The sequence below is a fragment of the Trachurus japonicus genome, chromosome 9 (genome assembly GCF_045865225.1).
Source record: "Trachurus japonicus isolate A0001 chromosome 9, Traja_1.0".
NCBI lineage: Eukaryota > Metazoa > Chordata > Actinopteri > Carangiformes > Carangidae > Trachurus > Trachurus japonicus.
In genome coordinates, this window is record NC_140915.1 from 36,787,650 (window position 1) to 36,805,858 (window position 18,209).

Genomic DNA, 18,209 nt, shown 5'->3' on the forward strand with positions numbered 1-18,209 from the left:
TCCACCAATAGAAGAACTGTCTGGAAATCTGCAACTTTTGGTTTCAGGAAACTTAATATGGTGAGAATGTAAAGTTCAAGCTGCAGCCACAACAAGTATTCTTCCTGCATTCCTCAAGAGAAGCAGGGGCGTGCTCGGGCCGGTCGAGAGTGTTGGTGTAAATTTATTGTCAATGAGGAAGTGAGCTGTGACAGGTCCTGGAGCAGCACAGAGAAGGTGGGGCCACGTATGAATAGCAACACAGCGTGAACGTGCAGGTAGAGTGGCATAAAGCCTTGATCAGAGCACCCATCTGCTCTGTTACAGACACTGTCTGCACTTGGACAATGACCCCAACGCTTCTATTGTGGATCCTCATCCTAAATGCCTCGCTCAAGCCCTCAGGTAAGTCACTGGATACCTCAGTGTTGCCTCCACTCTGCACGCTGGCTAATTAATAACTAAAGCTCCAGGGTTTATCTTCTCCTTTATTCAAAGCGCTTGAAGCTTTCGTGGCTCTGGCTAAAGTTTGTGTTGTTGGTAGACAGTAAATAGTCATGTAAAGTAAACCACATGTCACTCAAGATGATAAATGATGTTTATCCGCCTGAAAAAACTGAGTTTATCTTATCTGTATCAGAAATAATGACACTTTTTAGGTGAAAATGTGATCGGGACCTGATACATTTGTTGTGGAAGATATGATTAGATAGAAAATGCTCCACCACAGTGGCTGTAACAGTGTAACATGACACCTACAGTATCTGTTGTTACAACACTCATTACCATCTTATAATGCCTCACAATGCAAACAGAGTGTGTGTACTTTAATACTTTAAAGGCTTTTCTAGTGTTGTGACACTTTTTTGAAAAGCTGGGCTTCAGCCACCGCCCTCTCGGTGCTGCTGTCTACCTGACCTGACCGCCAGGTAACCGTGACTCAGTGAGAATTAGTCATTTCCTTTCAGGTAGACTCTTTTGGTTTGGGGGAATTCAGTCTTTGGTCAAGAGGTTTCTTTACTCTGGTGGGACAACATCCGGTGATATTACATTGCAGGCTGTGAGATGTCAATGAATTGAAGAAATGAAACAAGGAAAAAAAACAACTCTGTTGAAACTGCAGATATTTAGTGTCTGAGACTGTCTCTGGGTTATCATAAAAGGATGTCAAATCAGGAACTGGTGAAATTTACTGACTATAGAAAAGCAGAAGTAGATTTTTTTAATTTGTCCAAGGAACTGTTTGAGTCAAAAATGACATTCAACAACACTGACTTGACTGACTGACAGATCTAATTCATCGGTTTCGTCACACAAATCCTGTAAATGAACACTCTCAATACAGAAAACATTGTCAATTACTATACAACTCCTTAGATACAGATACACACTGCACTGTGGCTGTTGTCTCGCCTTTGTGCTTTACTCTCTCATGTCTTATTTAGATTCTATTTACGTGTTCAGAGAATATTAACTATAAAAACACATTTCCATGCAGAGGAGGTACTTTCCCAGTGCAGGTTCATGTCTGCGGGTCATTGCTCTCAGGCTGCTGAAGGACAGAACAGACTGGATTCTTGCCTGAGAGGAAATCTGCTCCCAGTCTGCCTCAGATAAATATCAGAAATTTGCAGCAGACCAGTTATCTCCCCCGGCCTGTAGTGGCAGGAAAGTGAGAGAGGAGCAGTCAGAGAGATTTTAGTTGGAAAATCAATGCGACAATATAAAAATAACAAGGGACAAAGGTAGCACTTTGAATTTATGACTTTGCCTTGTCATCATAAAACCAAAACAGAGCATGTTTACCCAAAATAAACGTTTTCCTGCTCATAAAACCCTTAATATGTTCCACCTGGCCACGTAATAAAGGAATCCTTTCATTGATAAGTAGTGTCCACGACTGAGCTTCAGCTTCTGTGTTGATACTTTATACACTACATATTAATGTATCACAGTCTATTAAACAGGGAGAATAGACATTTTCATGGTTACTGTGCAGGTAAATATCCCAGAGCGGCCAGAAACACCAGAGGGCACGAAGGCTGTTCAGCAGCTATTTGGCTCTAATCTGATCTCTGTGCTGCGAGCTGTCATGTAAATGAATTTGCTTAAAGATCCAGTCTGTGAAGCTGCTCAGATTTTTACTCATCTGAAGTTTAAGTTTAACAAAAAGTTAATTAAAAAGTTAATCACTGATGTAGCAGGTGCACAAACAGCAGTTTCTCTACAATACAGGTGTCATATGGGGTCATTCAGGTTACAGGAAGTGTTGGACCTGAGAGGGTTTAGGGTCCTAAATGTTGAAATACCAGCTTGACCTTCTTGACGTTTTCTTTATTGCCAATTTCACGGCGAGTGAATCCTTGCTTTTTGCAGAAGTTCCAAATGAAACATGATAAAAACAGGACATGGCATGGTTCAGCAGTGAGCTTTAGCTGCGTGCAGATTTAGTCATATTTGCACAGACATCACTGTTTCCCCATGTTCCATAGTCTTAGTTACTGTAGTACTATAGCGAAATTCAGATGAAATGAATCCTTCAATGTAGGTTTGTGCTTCAATATGCAAATGCACTGGGTCTGGACTTTATGTAACTAATCAGTTTGCAGCATTGGATTGTCGAGGTAAAGGTGAATAGACAAATGAGCAGATAGAAATCAGTGATCAGATACCAACCTGAGCATTTAGCTGTTATGTTGGTATGCCAACAGTAATATGACCTACAATGTTTTTTTGGCAGTGACTGGAAGACAGTTGGGTCAACAAGCTGAGCTGCATGTGTTGGAGAATGCTCTATTTTATTTTCTGTGTCGTCAATGTGGTTTCTTATAATTGTGACAATCTTTTTCTAACCTCTTATCACATGTTTTTTTTTTTTTCCAATAACAACATCTGCAAATGTTTAACCAAACACTTTTCTCAGCCTAACTAAAAAGCTGATGCCAAATAATGATTTTTTATTTTATTTTGGAGGATGTGGAAAAGAGTGGGGCATGTTTATTCTTGCTAGGACAAAGAGTGGAAACATGGTTAAACAGTTGAAAACAATCCTTAAATCAACTTTATTCACTTGTTCTATCAAATTTTCTGCAGAAAGTCAGGGAAATGGGTTCGAGGAGGTGAAGGACTACGAGGTGGTTCGACCTGTCAGACTCCACGCAGTCAGAAAACGAGATGCAGAGGTACATGCTCACATTGTATCGTCAGTATCACAGACGTTGCAAATATTGTACGACTAAGCTTTTGTGATGTTGGTATTGAGGGGAACTTAAAAATGACTGACAGCACAGTTTCACATCTTTATTTTTCCACAGTCCCTCAGACCAGAGACTATGAAGTACGCCATGACGGTGGGAGGGCAGCACATTGAAATGCAACTAGAAAAAAACAAGTAAGTTTCAATGTAGACAGACAGCATGTGTGTTTGATATTATCATAGTTCCTGCTGGCCCACCTATTTCTAAAGAAATTATTTAATGCAACTTCCTACTGTTCTTCTTTTTTTTTTCTTTTGCAACTTTGTGGTTTTCTGCAGTATTACACAAACTAAAATGTGTTTAATCAAAAGCACATTTTAAAGTCATCAGTGCTAGATGTTGATATTTGGTTGTTTTACTGAGTTCCCTCAGTAAAACTCATCATATCAGTAGAAAAAGATCTAAATGTATTAGAGGATTAAGTGACACAGAATGATTTAAATGTCATTTAAATGTTTATATTTTGTCATCATCAGTGACCTGCTAACCAAAGACTACACAGAAACCTACTACCAAGAAGATGGGACCGAAGTCACCACAACCCCAGATGACATTGTGAGTGCGTCAGTGGGAGATTCTAACTTCCACCTTCAAAACCACAGTAATGTGACCCACTCAGGCAAAATTCATTCAAATTTTCTTCTAAAAGCATCACACTCATGTCTCCAACAGGATCACTGTTATTATCACGGAAGGATCGTCAACGACAGCAAGTCGTCTGTGAGCATCAGCACATGTGATGGACTCAGGTGAGTGTCATCAAAAACTAAAAACACAGCACTCGGATAGAACAGGTTCTCCATTGTAACACCTATTCAAACCAAAGGATTAATGGAGATGATGTCAATATAAAGTTACTGTTCTGGAAATAAATCACAACAAGCTGATGAACTCAGAAAGACCTACGTATATCAACTATTTAGTCAAAAGCAACACGGATAGCACAGTATTTACATATTCAGCAGAATTTCCATCCACCTGGCAAATATATTCACTCTTTTTTTTTTTTTTTTACTCTGTTTTAGTTTCTAACAACTCTCACGGGAAATATCTGTGTGCAAAATGCTCCTTGCTGTTTCAGGTTCAGGGCAGGAGGTGTTAGCTACAACATAGATTTCAATAAACACAGCAGCAACAGTGGGCCAACAATCAAAAACAAAGATTTTAGGGCACACACAACCACAACAAGGAGCTAAAGGATGCTAAAACTGATACAGAAATTGTCTCTCAATTGCTATACAAATATTGTTTATAGTTGCTAACCAAATCATGCTGAAATGTACAAAATCAGCCAGCTTGTGCCTCTCATATAAGACTCAAAGAGGCACAGAGGCATCAAGGTAAAGAAACTAACCAGCAAATTGTCTGAAAATGCAATTTGCTGGTCTCTCTGGGTGTGACTCAACCAAAGGCCTTAAAGTCTAAAAACTAAAAGTACTGGTTTGGTTTGGTTTTTAGGGGCTACTTCAGAACATCTGCTCAGAGGTACCTGATCGAGCCCCTGTCCAGTGACGACCAGGGCAATCACACAGTGACCACGTTCGATGAGAAGAATTACACACCTGCAGTTTGTGGTGTCACCAACACCAGCTGGAGTGACGACCTCGAACCCCCAACCAGTCGCAGCCGCTCCAGATCAGGGGTAACTACACAGCACACTGCTTTACTGTTTTAGGTTTTTTCCCCCAATGATTCATAATTCAATCTGGCAAACTGGTCACAACATCTTTAGAAGGACATTAACATGCTTTTATTCTCTTGCTGCTGCCTCCCCCCAGGGAAAGTCTATTGTCTTCGAACAGAAATACATTGAGCTCTACCTCGTCGCTGATAACAGAGCGGTAAGATATGAAAATAATGGAAAGTCAAATCAGTAGTTTCTAATGTGGTGTTTGCACCTATAACGTTGTCAGCTCTGGTCAGTGGTCACTGTCAGTGTATGAGCATTTATCACACTTTATGAATCAGCTGCTGAGAAATAGGATGTGACTCCGCTAACATGATGACATGACGTTTCAGTATGTGAAGATGAATCGAGATACGACACAGATGAGAAAGAGGATATTTGAAATTGTCAACTTCGTCAACATGGTGAGTCGCCGCTTTCGCTATTTATGGCAAAAATGTCAAACGAGAATCAAAAGAGAATCAAACCTCCATGAGCTGGTTTTGAGTGATTTGATCATGTCCAGCCATGTAGCCAGTTCTTGTCATTTCAGATTTGACATTTCTTCTTCTGTGAAAATGAACAGTCCAGTTCATCACAGTCTCACTGTGTCCTCTGGTGACCCCATCCTGGTGTTTACAGGCCTATAAACCCCTGAGGACCTTCGTTGCTCTGGTGGGGCTGGAGATCTGGTCAGACAAAGATCAGATCAACGTGACCCCCCCGGCCGGGGCCAACCTGGGTGCTTTCACAACGTGGAGGAACGCCGAGCTGGTCAAGAAGAAGAAGCATGACAACGCACATCTGATCAGGTCTGGTCTCAATCATGGAGCTTCTAATGTGACAAAGTGCCTCTTTTGTTTAGCGTTACAACCCTGCAGGCGTCCACGAGTCAGGGCAGCAACAACCAGTCAGGGCAGCAATTTAGGATTCAATGGATTGGAAACTTAAAGGGAAAGTTCAACATTTTGGCAAATTGGCCCACTGCCGTAATCCCTACAGTTTTAGGAGTAGGTTCGTTATCTTTAATTGTCGGTGCAAGCTATTTTTAGAACGGGGGAGCAGAGCCGCGAGCTGCTCAGAGCTACGCTACGGAGGCTCATGGGATTTCTTGGTTTCCCTCATCAAACTCATCAAATACACAATCCAACAACTCCACAACGCTCTGGTGGACAAGTTGTGACCTGCACATTCACCACACTATGAGATAATAACACAACGTTACAAGACGGAGTTGTTTTCGAGGTAAATGCAGAGTCTGCTTGCTAAAAAACTGTCCCTGAAGGCAACGCGCATCAGCGGTTTCGCATGAATTTACCTCAAAAACCACTCTGCCTCGTAACGTTCTGTTATTATCTCATAGCGTGGTGAATGTGCAGGTCACAACTTGTCCACCAGAGCGTTTTGGAGTTGTTGGATTGTGCATTTGATGAGTTTGATGAGGGAAACCAAGAAATCCCATTAGCCTCCGTAGCGTAGCTCTGAGCAGCTCACGGCTCTGCTCCGCTGTTCTAAGAATAGCTTGTACCGACAAATAAAGGTAACGAGCCAACTGCTAAGACTATATAGGGATTATGGCAATGGGCCAATTTGCCAAAATGTTGAACTATCCCTTTAAAAGTAGAAACATTCAAGCTCAATTTATACACAATTTATAAGTCATACAGTTTGGTGAGGGGAGGACCGAGGGGAAAGACTGTGTTTGAATCTGAATCATAAAACAAACAAGACAAAGTCTACACACTGAATCCTGGCTGAGTGCCTCAACATGAAACAAAGACGTAGGCAGGACTCATCACACCCATAACCTAGTTTTCACAATTAACCCCACCACGTGGTGTTGGCAGGCGGTTGATTAAAAAAAAACAAAAAAAGTGACAGCGCTGAGTAAAAGCCAGATGTGTTTCTGCAGAACATAAAGTCACAGTGAAACTGACCTTTGACCTTCAGGGAAGATATATATACTATTTGTAATATAATAATCATCATTTCATGGTTTATGGCTTCAAACATGTTTTGTGAGGTCACAGTGACCTTTGACCTTTCACATCACATTTAAGATGCCAAAAAATATTTTGTTCAGTCACAATCATCTTAAAATCTGACTTGTCACCTGCTAAAATCTGATCAGTTCATCTTGAAGTGAACGTTTGTGCCAAATTGAATTCCCTCAGGGTGATTCTCATGAACAGGACAGATTGACAGACAGTCAAAAAACAAAACGCTTCAACTACAGTGGCATAACAATTTAAACCCAGTGCTGCACTTACCAGTTCCACTGAATTAATTCTTTGACTTTAAAGGGATAGTTCAACATTTTGGTAAATTCGCCCATTGTCATAATCCCTATAGTCATCGGGGTAGGTTCATTAACTTTAATTACGGGGGCAGAGACGCAAGCTGCTCAGGTAATGGTAGAAACAGTAGTCCCCTGTCCCTCATCAAACTCATAAAATACTCAATCCAACAACTCCAGAACACTCTCGTGGGGAAGTTGTGACCTGCACATTCATGAGAGTAGGGGACCTGTACCGTTCACCTCCATTGTGTTCGCTGAGCAGCTCACGTCTCTGCCTCGCAGATCTCAAAACAGCTTGTACCGACAATTAAAGGTAATTAACCTACCCCTAAGACTATAGAGTATATGGCAATCGGCGAATTTGCCAAAATGTTGAACTATCCCTTTAAGTTAACTTTTATAGCTAATAAAATACAACGGAATAAAACCAGAGAGGCACAGACTGGAAGTTTCATAAATCAGCTTGCAATAAGGACAAATGTTGCAGGGAGAGAGACGTTGCTTCAGACTGTGGCTTTCACACCAGCACTGACTCCATGTCAGTAAGAGTTAGTGGTGAAAAATTAAACTGTAAGCGAGCAAATCTTGTTCTCTGCAATAGTTTCCTTGAAAAAGCGTTATTTCTAGCTGTGGTTTGCTTCTTTAAATAAACCACCGCTGTCCTTTGTTTGTCACTTAACCACACATCAGTTCCTACCTCCAATGCTTACTGCACGTAGGCTACAGTGGAGGAAATCAGTATTTGACCCCCTGCTGATTTTGTAAGTTTGCTCCCCCACAAAGAAATGGACGGTCTATAGTTTTTATTTATTTATTTAATTATTTATTTTAACAGAGAGAGACAGAATATTAACAAAACAAAATCAAGAAATAATATCATTATATAAAAGTTATACATTTATTTACATTTGATCAAGTGAAATAAGGTCAAAGATCAGCAGGGGATCAAATAGTTATTTTCCCCCACTGAGGTTTTTAAGTTTCCACATAATGCTGGCGTAACTTGTGCATAATGAAACATTAACTTCCACATCAGGATTGATGTCAAAAAGCCACTATCAATGTTTCAAGTTCAGATCTCAAGGAAGTACTGATGTCTCAATTAACTGAACAAACTTGCAATTTAAAGGGGACTTTGACTCATCAGATCCACTGCCACACATTGTACAAAGTTTGTTGGCGTTTTTAAAAATTTGCATGGCTGGTCAACTGTGTAAAGTAAACTCTACATGGCTAGTTGTGTTATCTGGTCAGTCATTTCATAACCGCATGCCTTTGTGAAATGCGGAAAAGTTGAATTTCCATGGAATAAAGACAGAAAGTGACCAAATGACAACCTCAGAAGTGATGATGCAGGCAGATTTCCTGTGAATAGTTAACACTAAATAGAAATAGAGAACTAGATGGACAGGTGCACAGCACAGGCATGTTTCGTTTTTTAATAGTGACAGTATTTGTAATTGTCTGTCTTTGTCTTTCAGTGGAATTGACTTTGAAGGATCAACAGTGGGACTGGCTTACATTGGGACTCTTTGCACTGACAACTCCGTTGGGGTGGTACAGGTGAGGTACTCAGGTAGACTGGTTCTGTTCTGTTATCCAGGTTCAGTGTCAGAAACCAAGGAATTTTCACAGCGCTAGCAGCACAACAACCAGTCAGTGCATCACTTTGGACCAGGGCTGAGTCCTCCTGCAACAGCACCAACAGTCTCTATGAAGTCCATGTTTGGAGTTTCTGATTTTGAATGAAACACTGAGTGCAATGAATGAGAATTATTTAAAAAATTCATGAAATATCAAAAATATCTGCAAAAATAGACATATGCTATATTATGCTACACATGCTAAATAACAAAAGTTAGCATGTACTACACTACTGTAGGCTATATCAGCTGTAATAATGCAATAAGCCTTTCAGAACTGCAAGCATGGATTTAGTCTTGTTTTCAATGAGCGATGGCCAAAACTACAGTAATTGTTGCTTTAGAAGCAGACCTACTGTATGTTGTTAAGATTTCCTGATTTTCCTGGTTGGTTTCATTTAAACACATGTAAAATTCAAACAAAGGGTTGCACTCATAACTGGTCTGTTATCTCTCAGGATCACAATAACCGGGCCATCGCAGTGGGAGCCACACTGGCTCACGAGATGGGCCACAACCTGGGCATGGACCATGATGACTCCAGTGGCTGTGTTTGTTCAGGGGATAGCTGCATCATGGCCGCAGCCCTCAGGTAAGAAAATATGAGTCTCAATTAGACAATGATTCACCAGGTAAAATACTTTTTTTGTCTGTTCATGTTTTGTTTGACAAGCCAGAACGTTTTTTATAGAGGTGTGTTTTTCATTTAGTCTGTAGCCTGTTCTTCACCTCTACATGAGGCTACATTAGCTGCTACTGGTGTAACTTGTGGGTAACATGGTCACCATGTTTTACCCAGGAAGAAATACATGTGGAGTATACGATGACATCTCTGTTGTTGTGTTGTGTTGTTTTTCTGCAGCTGGAACATCCCTCGGACCTTCAGCAGCTGCAGTACCAGCAACTATGAGCGCTACCTGACCACCCGCAACCCCAGCTGTCTGCTGGACAAACCCAACTACAGCAGGCTGGAGACTCCTCCTGTCTGCGGGAACGGCTTCGTGGAGACAGGAGAGCAGTGCGACTGCGGCACTGTGGAGGTAAAGAAAACACACTCATTCAAGCATCACAGGAATTTATCTTACAGCACTGATGGTGAAGTTTGTACCTCCAGGCGGTTGTTGAGTGTAGGACTCAACACCTCATTATATTTGTCTGACAGTGAGTGTTTAATGGGGATGGAGCAGCCTGACATGCACCAACATATTTAAGAATCTTGCGTCCACACAGCACATTCAGGCTCAGATATAGCTCTATTTATAAGGCTGTCATTTACTGTAGTTGATTGCGCTGACTGTTTTCTGTATACAATAATAATATTAACTTTATTTATTTTACTTTTAATTTATAAAGTACCTTTCAAAAAACCCAAGGTCGCTCTAGTACAGTAAACAGTAAACAAAACAAACAGGTTTCTATATAGGAATTACTAAACATTATTATTATTATTATTAATTATTATTATTATTATTATAACATCAGTATGTTTACAGTGTAAACTCTGTGTACATTTATTACACACACACTTACTGTTTAAGTAAAAGTAAAAAAGTAAAGTAAAAGAAAAGAAGTTTCACTGTCTTGTAATGTCAAGACTGACATATATTGACAGTAAAGTTATATTGAATTGTTTTTCAGTGTTTAGAATGAACATCTACAGATTGCAAATCATCATTTCCCACTTTACATCAGTAAAGCATAGAAGGAAAGTTGTAATTTTCATTGAAAAGAACATTCCAATGAAAACTGTGAATATGTTCAGACATGTTTATTTGTATCCACCACTTGTTTTCAGCACAGGCACAAACTGCTGTTTTCACCAGGTTATTCATGTGTCAGGGAAACACAAATACACATTCACTCTGTGAATCTATAAAAACAGGGACATGATGGACCCATAACTTGAGTCACACATCATGACAGGACTAATTAAGGTTATGAAAGCCTAATGACTCTGTTGTTCTTACAGGAGTGTGCCAATCCATGTTGCAACGCCACCACCTGCACTCTGACCGAGGGCTCAGAGTGTGGTTACGGCCAGTGCTGTGAGAGCTGCAAGGTGAGGAAATCTTTAGCTCACACTGCCCCCTAGTGGGGAAATCAGATATTACAAAATATTTGACCTTGCTCCAGAAAATAATAACATATTTTATGTTATGTGATAATAAAAAAAATAATTATATGGCCTTAAAAGTCGAAAGCTGCAGATGTAAAATTAAATGGTGGCTACACTGTAAAATAATCAACGTTATGATGTGTCATCTGATGGACTGGGACTCCCTCCTCTACACAGATCTCCCCCCGCTCCAGGGAATGCCGCAGCAAGCAGGACGACTGTGACCTGGTGGAGTACTGCGATGGGAAGAGCGCCATCTGTCCTGAGGACGTGTTTGCTGTGAATGGTCTCCCATGTGACGGCGGCCTGGGATACTGCTACAATGGCCAGTGTCCACAGAGGCCAAACCAGTGTATCACCCTGTATGGACCAAGTGAGTGTCCTTGTCTTATATACCTGACATTATTTATGGCAACTATAATGTTTAAATGTATTAAAGCCATTCTGCCAACTAAAATTCTTCCTTGCTTCAGCTGCTACAGAGGCCCGGGCATCCTGCTATAACCATAACACCAGAGGAATCTACTACGCCTTCTGCAAAAGGCCATCAAATGATGTTTACATAGCCTGCCAGAGAGAGTGAGTCTCAGACAAACATGATAGTTATGGCATAGACTTATGTTATTGGTAGTTTAATATGCACATTGCATCAGGAGCAATGTTAACATTTTTGCCTCTCTTTCTTCTGCAGAGACATCTTCTGTGGGAAGCTCTTCTGCCAAGATGGTAACTCGAACCCAAACTACGGCCGGATGGTGAGAGTCGGCGACTGCAAGGCAGCTTTCTTTGGAGACCACACTAAAGACTTTGGCCAAGTGGATGATGGGTCTAAATGTGGAGATGGAGAGGTAACAGACTTTGTTGCTCATTGTGGTTGGTGATCATTGTGTCGCAGTCTTGAAATCCACTTGAAGTGAAAATGAAGTGATACAACCTTCTTGTTTTGTTTTTTTCCAAGGTGTGCAGCCAGAATCAGTGTGTGGCTCTTGAGGTAGCCTACAGGAACACTAACTGCTCTGCAAAATGCTCTGGCCATGCTGTGAGTCCACAGTTTGCTTTATTTATTAGTTTAGTATACAGTAGTTTAGTTTGGTTTAGTTTAATTGTTTTTTTTTAGTTACGTGTAGTTAGGGTCTGGGCAGCTCAGCTGCCAGGACACTATTGTATTCCTAGGAATTCTTCTTCTTCTTCTTCTTCTTCTTCTTCTTCTTCTTCTTCTTCTTCTTCTTCTTCTTCTTCTTCTTCCAAGGAAGTCATACTTCCCATGGGCGAAAACTCACCAAACTTCACAGAAACATCCAAACCCATGCCAGATTCACTCAACTCCAAGGACATGTGCCCCCCCCCTCCTAGGGGCACAATAAGCGTTTAAATTTAAAAACTTTAAAAATTCCTACCAAACCAGCGGTAGATGCTACAGTGTTGAAACTTCACCACAATGTAGCCTCAATACTGCTGAAACTTTTGTCCACTTAAACTCATTACAAATTATGAAGTCCATCACTCTGTTTTTTTCAATAACTGTAAAACTTTTAAAATTGATCTCCTCCCACAATTTTTGCTCAATTGTCACCAAACTTGCTAAAGAGCATCTCCAGACCGTCCTCCACAAAACTTGTTTCTCAGATTTTTGATTAAGCAAAAATTGAGCCTACAGTGCATGAAAACGTTTGACTGTAAACACTACTGTAAACATATACCATCAAATTCTTGCTAAATACATTTTCAATCTTCCTGAAAAAAAAAAGAGAATATTTTGGAGTCATGGTTGATGAAGTTTAGCAAATATCAGAATTTTAATTCAAAAACTGAATTTTCTAGAACATTTTGAATTCTGCTCTCATGGGAACAACTGCAGCCAATGTGAGAGTGGAATTTTTAAACATCATATTTTCTCTTACGAAGCAAAACACTTATCATTAAAAACAAATCACCAGCATTTCCATGCTGTCAAGATGCAATTTATGTATTATCAGATTTTTGTTTAGATGACTGAATTTCTGACATTTTGACCATTTCATCACAACAGCTGCCCGGGCACTGACTCACCTGAGTGGATAAATGAAGCTACACAGCAGGTCTCACTACCAGCCAATTAGCTCAGCGAGTTAGGAGCTGGTTCTTGGTGTCAGAGGCTGTGGGTTCGAGACCCAGCAAGGGTGATGATGATGATGACAGATCAAAATGTCAGATGTCCTCAACACGAAACACAAGACAATTGTCCTAACGGTGCCATCACAGCAAGCTTCTAAATTTAAAAATCCAAATAGCTTGGACTGGACCATGTGCGGAGGCTCCTAACATCTTAGAGTCACAGTAGATGTTTTACAAATACATATCATTACCTCAAAAACTGATTTTTTTTTTTACTGTGGTTTCAAATCTGCCTACATGACAGTGAATGGCTTACTCAATTTGTAAAGCCACTGTTGAACTACCACTTGTCAATTAGCTCAGTGCGATAGATAACGATCTTTGGTTCCAGAGGTTGTGGGTTCAATCTTCAACTGATGCAGATTGAACATTATAAGGTCAACTGTCTTGTCTTCCTATTCTCCTGTTTGTTGCTCAGAATTGCCTAAATTTGCCCAAAAGTAGCCCGGACCCGATCCATTGCTGCGCAGCAGCTATAATTGTTTTTGTTTTTTTTAGTTTAGTTGTTGAGTTAAGTTGAGGTGAGTTTAGTTTAGTTTAGTTTAGTTTTGTTGTTTAGTTTAGTTTGGTTGTATAGTTGAGTTGAGTTTGGTTGTGTACTGTAGTTGAGTTGAGTTGAGTTGAGTTGAGTTGAGTTGAGTTGAGTTGAGTTGAGTTGAGTTGAGTTGAGTTGAGTTGAGGGTTAGGGTTAAGTTGAGTTGAGTTGAGTTGAGTTGAATTGAGTTGAGTTGAATTGAGTTGTGTAGTTGAGTTTAGTTGAGTTGAGTTGTTCAGTTCAGTTCAGTTCAGAAAACTTTATTATCCCCCGAGGGGGCAATTTGTTATGCGACAGGCAGAGCAACACCAAAACACAAACAAGTCAAATACAAAACATAACAAGTGCATTTCAATCAATCAATGTGTAGTTGAGTTTAGTTGAGTTGAGTTGAGTTGAGTTGAGTTGTGTAGTTGAGTTTAATTTAGTTGAGTTGAGTTGAGTTGAGTTGAGTTGAGTTGAGTTGAGTTGTGTTGTGTTGTGTAGTTGAGTTTAGTTGAGTTGAGTTGAGTTGTGTAGTTGAGTTTAATTTAGTTGAGTTGAGTTGAGTTGAGTTGAGTTGTGTAGTTGAGTTTAGTTGAGTTGAGTTGAGTTGTGTAGTTGAGTTTAATTTAGTTGAGTTGAGTTGAGTTTTATTTTGCTTTGTTCAGTTTAGCTAAGTTTAGTTTAGTGTAATGTACTGTAGTTTAGTTAAGTTTAGTTTAGTTTAATTTTGTTCATTTTTTCTCAGTTTAGTTTAGGTTTGATGTGAATGGTGGTATTGATCTCCTTGTGTTCCTCAGGTGTGCAATCACAGGAGCGAGTGTCAGTGTGAGCCTGGCTGGGTGGCTCCTGACTGCACTTCCCAGGATGAAGCCTTCGGTCCCTCTACTGGTACGTACAGTTGTTACACACTCTCTGCCACGGCTCATGATGAATACTGAGTGTGAAGTTTCACATCATCCAAACAAATGTTCATTCCGTCTCTGCAGGAACTGCTGTTGCCATCTCACTGACGGTCATACTAGTGGTCGCAGGGATCATTGCTGGTGTGGGAGCGTTCATGTGGAAGAAACGACAAAGTCCAATATTGCCAACGTAAGTGACGCTCACTCTGTTGCAGGTCTTGATGTGGTTGTGTTACTGTAAAATCCAGCACGTTAAATGGTTCTTCCTACAACAGAGCTCACACCCCGAGGAAGCAGCCAGCACCGAGCCGGCCAGCTCCTGGTCCGCCCAAGCCCATGACACAGGTAATATGTGGTAAAGTACATTCTCAACTCTGTGTTGAGTTGGTTTCTACAAATCATGATATCGCTGCACGTTCTAACATTTTATGAATGTTTAGGTTGTAAGGTCGAAGCCCAAAGGAGCTCCACCTCCACCTCCTCCAGCAGGGAACAGACCTAAACCCCCGAGCCAGAACTACATAGCTGCTCGTCAGGTAACAGTGACTGAACACAGTTTGACGCTGTGCTATATACCACAACTTTTTCCAGGAAAGTAGTATTTATTTAAATGTGTACAGAAAAGAAAAATGAATTTGATTCCACTCTGGGTCATAAAATTAGTGTAATAACTCATCTATCAGACGATGTAGCCCAAACTTTGTGCCAAACTCTATTTTCGAGTAAATCCGGGATGAAAGAGTGGTAGTTTTTTTTCGAATTGGATAATGCAGGCGCACGGATTATGCGTCACGTTGCTCACGATTCATCAGCCAATGACATTGGATCCATCATCCATCAATCAAACGTCTGACACACACACACACACACACTGAGCTCGGTCTCGCCCGAAACATTGAATATCCCGCCCGCTCGATAACGACCAATCAAATTAATTTTCCTTACTCGGGTAAACTCGTGCAGCAACTCGTGGAAACTCGTAGAAGGGGGCGCGACAAACAGGACAAACGGCCATTTCTGAACACCTTTAAAGGTGTACAGAAATGGCCGTTTGTCCTGTTTGTTGCTTCGAGTTGTCACGAGTTGCCGCACAAGTTTACCCGAGTAAAGAAAACGAATTTGATTGGTCGTTATCGAGTGGGCGGGATATTCAATGTTTGGGGCGAGACCGGACATTGATGGATGACGGATCCAATGTCATTGGCTGATGAATCGTGAGCAGGCTGACGTATAAAAAAAAACACACTTTCATCCCAGATTTACTCAAGTTTGTCCTACATTGTCTGATAGATGAGTTATTACACTAATTTTATGACCAAGAGTGGGCTCAAATTCAATTTTCTTTTCTGTACAGCTTTAAACTGGCACCACTGATGTCAGACAGACACAGACAACATCATCTGTTCTGTAAATCTCTCATCTGATTGGATGATAAGTCACAAGATGTTCAGTTTTCCAAACTTTCCCACTAGGTTTTGTAACATCCATGTGATTTGTGACTTTTGTGTGTGTCCTGCAGGCTCTGAGGCCAACAGCTCCACCTATAGTCTGATACCTGTAAGACAACCTGGAGAGACTCACCTCAGTCCATCGTCTCCAGCAAGCGGCGGCTGCTTCCTGTCCTGACCGTCCCCTCCCCAGCTTCCTCACTGCGGCGCTGAGTGAAGTTTGAACCTGCAGACCGGGACACACTGGACTCAGTGTGGATCAGCAGCACGCCATGCCACTGTGGACTTGCTACTACTGGATGACTCCATTGTTTTTTAAGGCACTTTTTAATGCTTAGGGTGAGAGACAATGCAGGGAGACGGAGCTCTGGCGCTGAATTCGAGCCATATCATTTTATACGTGTTATTTTATTTGTAACAGAGATGGATCTATTTGTGGAACTGTACAGTACTGCAGCAGCTTAATATTGTATGTGTTTTACTCCTAGGAATGTCCTGACTTTTAAAATTCTGGGGTTTTTTTTATTGTGAAATGTAAAAGAAAGCCTAACTCAGATGTAAACTTCCACTCAGAGACATTGATTATAAGAACTGTACGGTAATTATATAAATAAGTTAAAAATATATATATATATTTGCTACCTGCAGCATCTTTATTTGTATTGAGAGGAAATGAAGAGGGGACTAAGTAAATGTTAGTGATTTTTAGTAATATACAGATGTTATGTACATTTATGTTTACAAGATCATGGTCCTTTATGTATTTGTGGAGCATTTCATTAATCTGCTCTGTGCCCTCAGATCCTCCCATGAATGCTCTATTAAAACAGGCCAGTTACATTTCTATTTGACAAGTTAAACAGAATATGCAACATGTTGTCAGCTGGAGGTCCAAGATCAAGTTGATTCCCAGTTAAATTAAACATCATCATGACTGTTGCTGTGTTGGTTTACACCCTGCAGCTCATTCCTCGTTATCACCACTCATTTGGTTTATGTAAATAGATTTTTGCATTGCTCCTTTGTTATGCTGCTGCTTCTTTCAAATGAGTTCACTGTGTGAACATTTACATAGCTTAAAAAAAACATTATGTGAGTTCAATATCCAGGTTTTGCAGGCAGTAGCCTACTAAATACTTGTGCTGTAAGGCTGAAGCAGCTGAAATGTTGAACGAAGCACAATCTTGTTAGCAGTGATAGGACAAGCAGTCAGATTTAAGATTTTTTTTGTTTTGTTTTATCATCATAAATGACACAAAGAATAAAGAAACACCAGGACAAACAGATGGATATGAAAGTGTAAATATCACTCTGTGTTTCACTGCTGCTCAAAGTGAGAACGTCACTGAAAACATCTGCACATGATGACTGAATGTAAATTAATACTGAGAAATAAATTGTATTTTACACAAACGCTGCAGCGACACTGTGTGCACCATGTGTGTTAATGCTACATGTGAAAACATGTTCATGCTGTGCGTTCATGGAGAGCCACTCTTCTTAAAGCTGCATCTTTCTTTTTAATATATATTTTGGCCTCTTGGGGGCAGCAGAACAAGCTGTAAACACAACATTAACATTGCAGTATTACCACCTTGTAAAGAAGTCACAAAATGCAGTGAACTTTGTTTTTGAGCCACTACAGTTCAGAATTTTCTGATGCAAATTTAAACGATATAACAGGAAACAACATCCAACACAAATCCAACCAAAAAAAAGAAAAGAAAAAAACACTGTATTTGAATTTTATTATTTTCTTTCAAGTGCTACAGCTATGTAAAGATTTCATGGCCTGGCATGACACGTATGGTACAGTCATTTTCACCTCTTTTTACAGCCATTTCAAGATTTCTGATGAACAATGGTTTTTACATTTTGCAAAATGTGTATAGGACCTGACAGGAGGTCAGTATACTGTATGGCTCAGCCAGTAAAGTCTTACCTTTAAAACTAATTTTAACATCATAATCATGTATGTAAACCCAAATATTTAGAAGCGTTTACTGAACATAATGGAAACCAATAATCATCTGGATTTTTTTTTTTTATATGGATATCAAGATTTCAAAATTACTGACACAATCTTTGTGTAAGCGAGTGTAAGTCTCCTGGACTGACTCCGGTCACCATCCACACACACAAACACACACACATACACAAGTATGGATCTTGACATGTGTGGCCAAGGTGGCATGGCACATGAGCGCAATCGCCTCACATTTAAT

General features: G+C 40.3%; 1 protein-coding gene across 1 annotated transcript; it reads left to right on the top strand.

The window, feature by feature from the left end:
• Positions 1-299: 299 nt before the first annotated feature.
• adam28 (ADAM metallopeptidase domain 28) lies at positions 300-17,409 on the top strand. Its single transcript, XM_085787654.1, has 22 exons — positions 300-384; positions 3,073-3,161; positions 3,294-3,370; positions 3,713-3,791; positions 3,909-3,985; positions 4,695-4,878; positions 5,015-5,077; positions 5,256-5,327; positions 5,545-5,714; positions 8,683-8,764; positions 9,303-9,436; positions 9,707-9,884; positions 10,814-10,903; positions 11,138-11,333; positions 11,434-11,539; positions 11,652-11,808; positions 11,919-11,999; positions 14,432-14,522; positions 14,621-14,726; positions 14,812-14,881; positions 14,977-15,072; positions 16,056-17,409. Exons 1-22 carry the CDS (start codon positions 327-329, stop codon positions 16,086-16,088), a joined length of 2,289 nt encoding a protein of 762 aa, XP_085643780.1. The 5' UTR covers positions 300-326; the 3' UTR covers positions 16,089-17,409.
• The last annotated feature ends 800 nt before the right edge of the window (positions 17,410-18,209 follow it).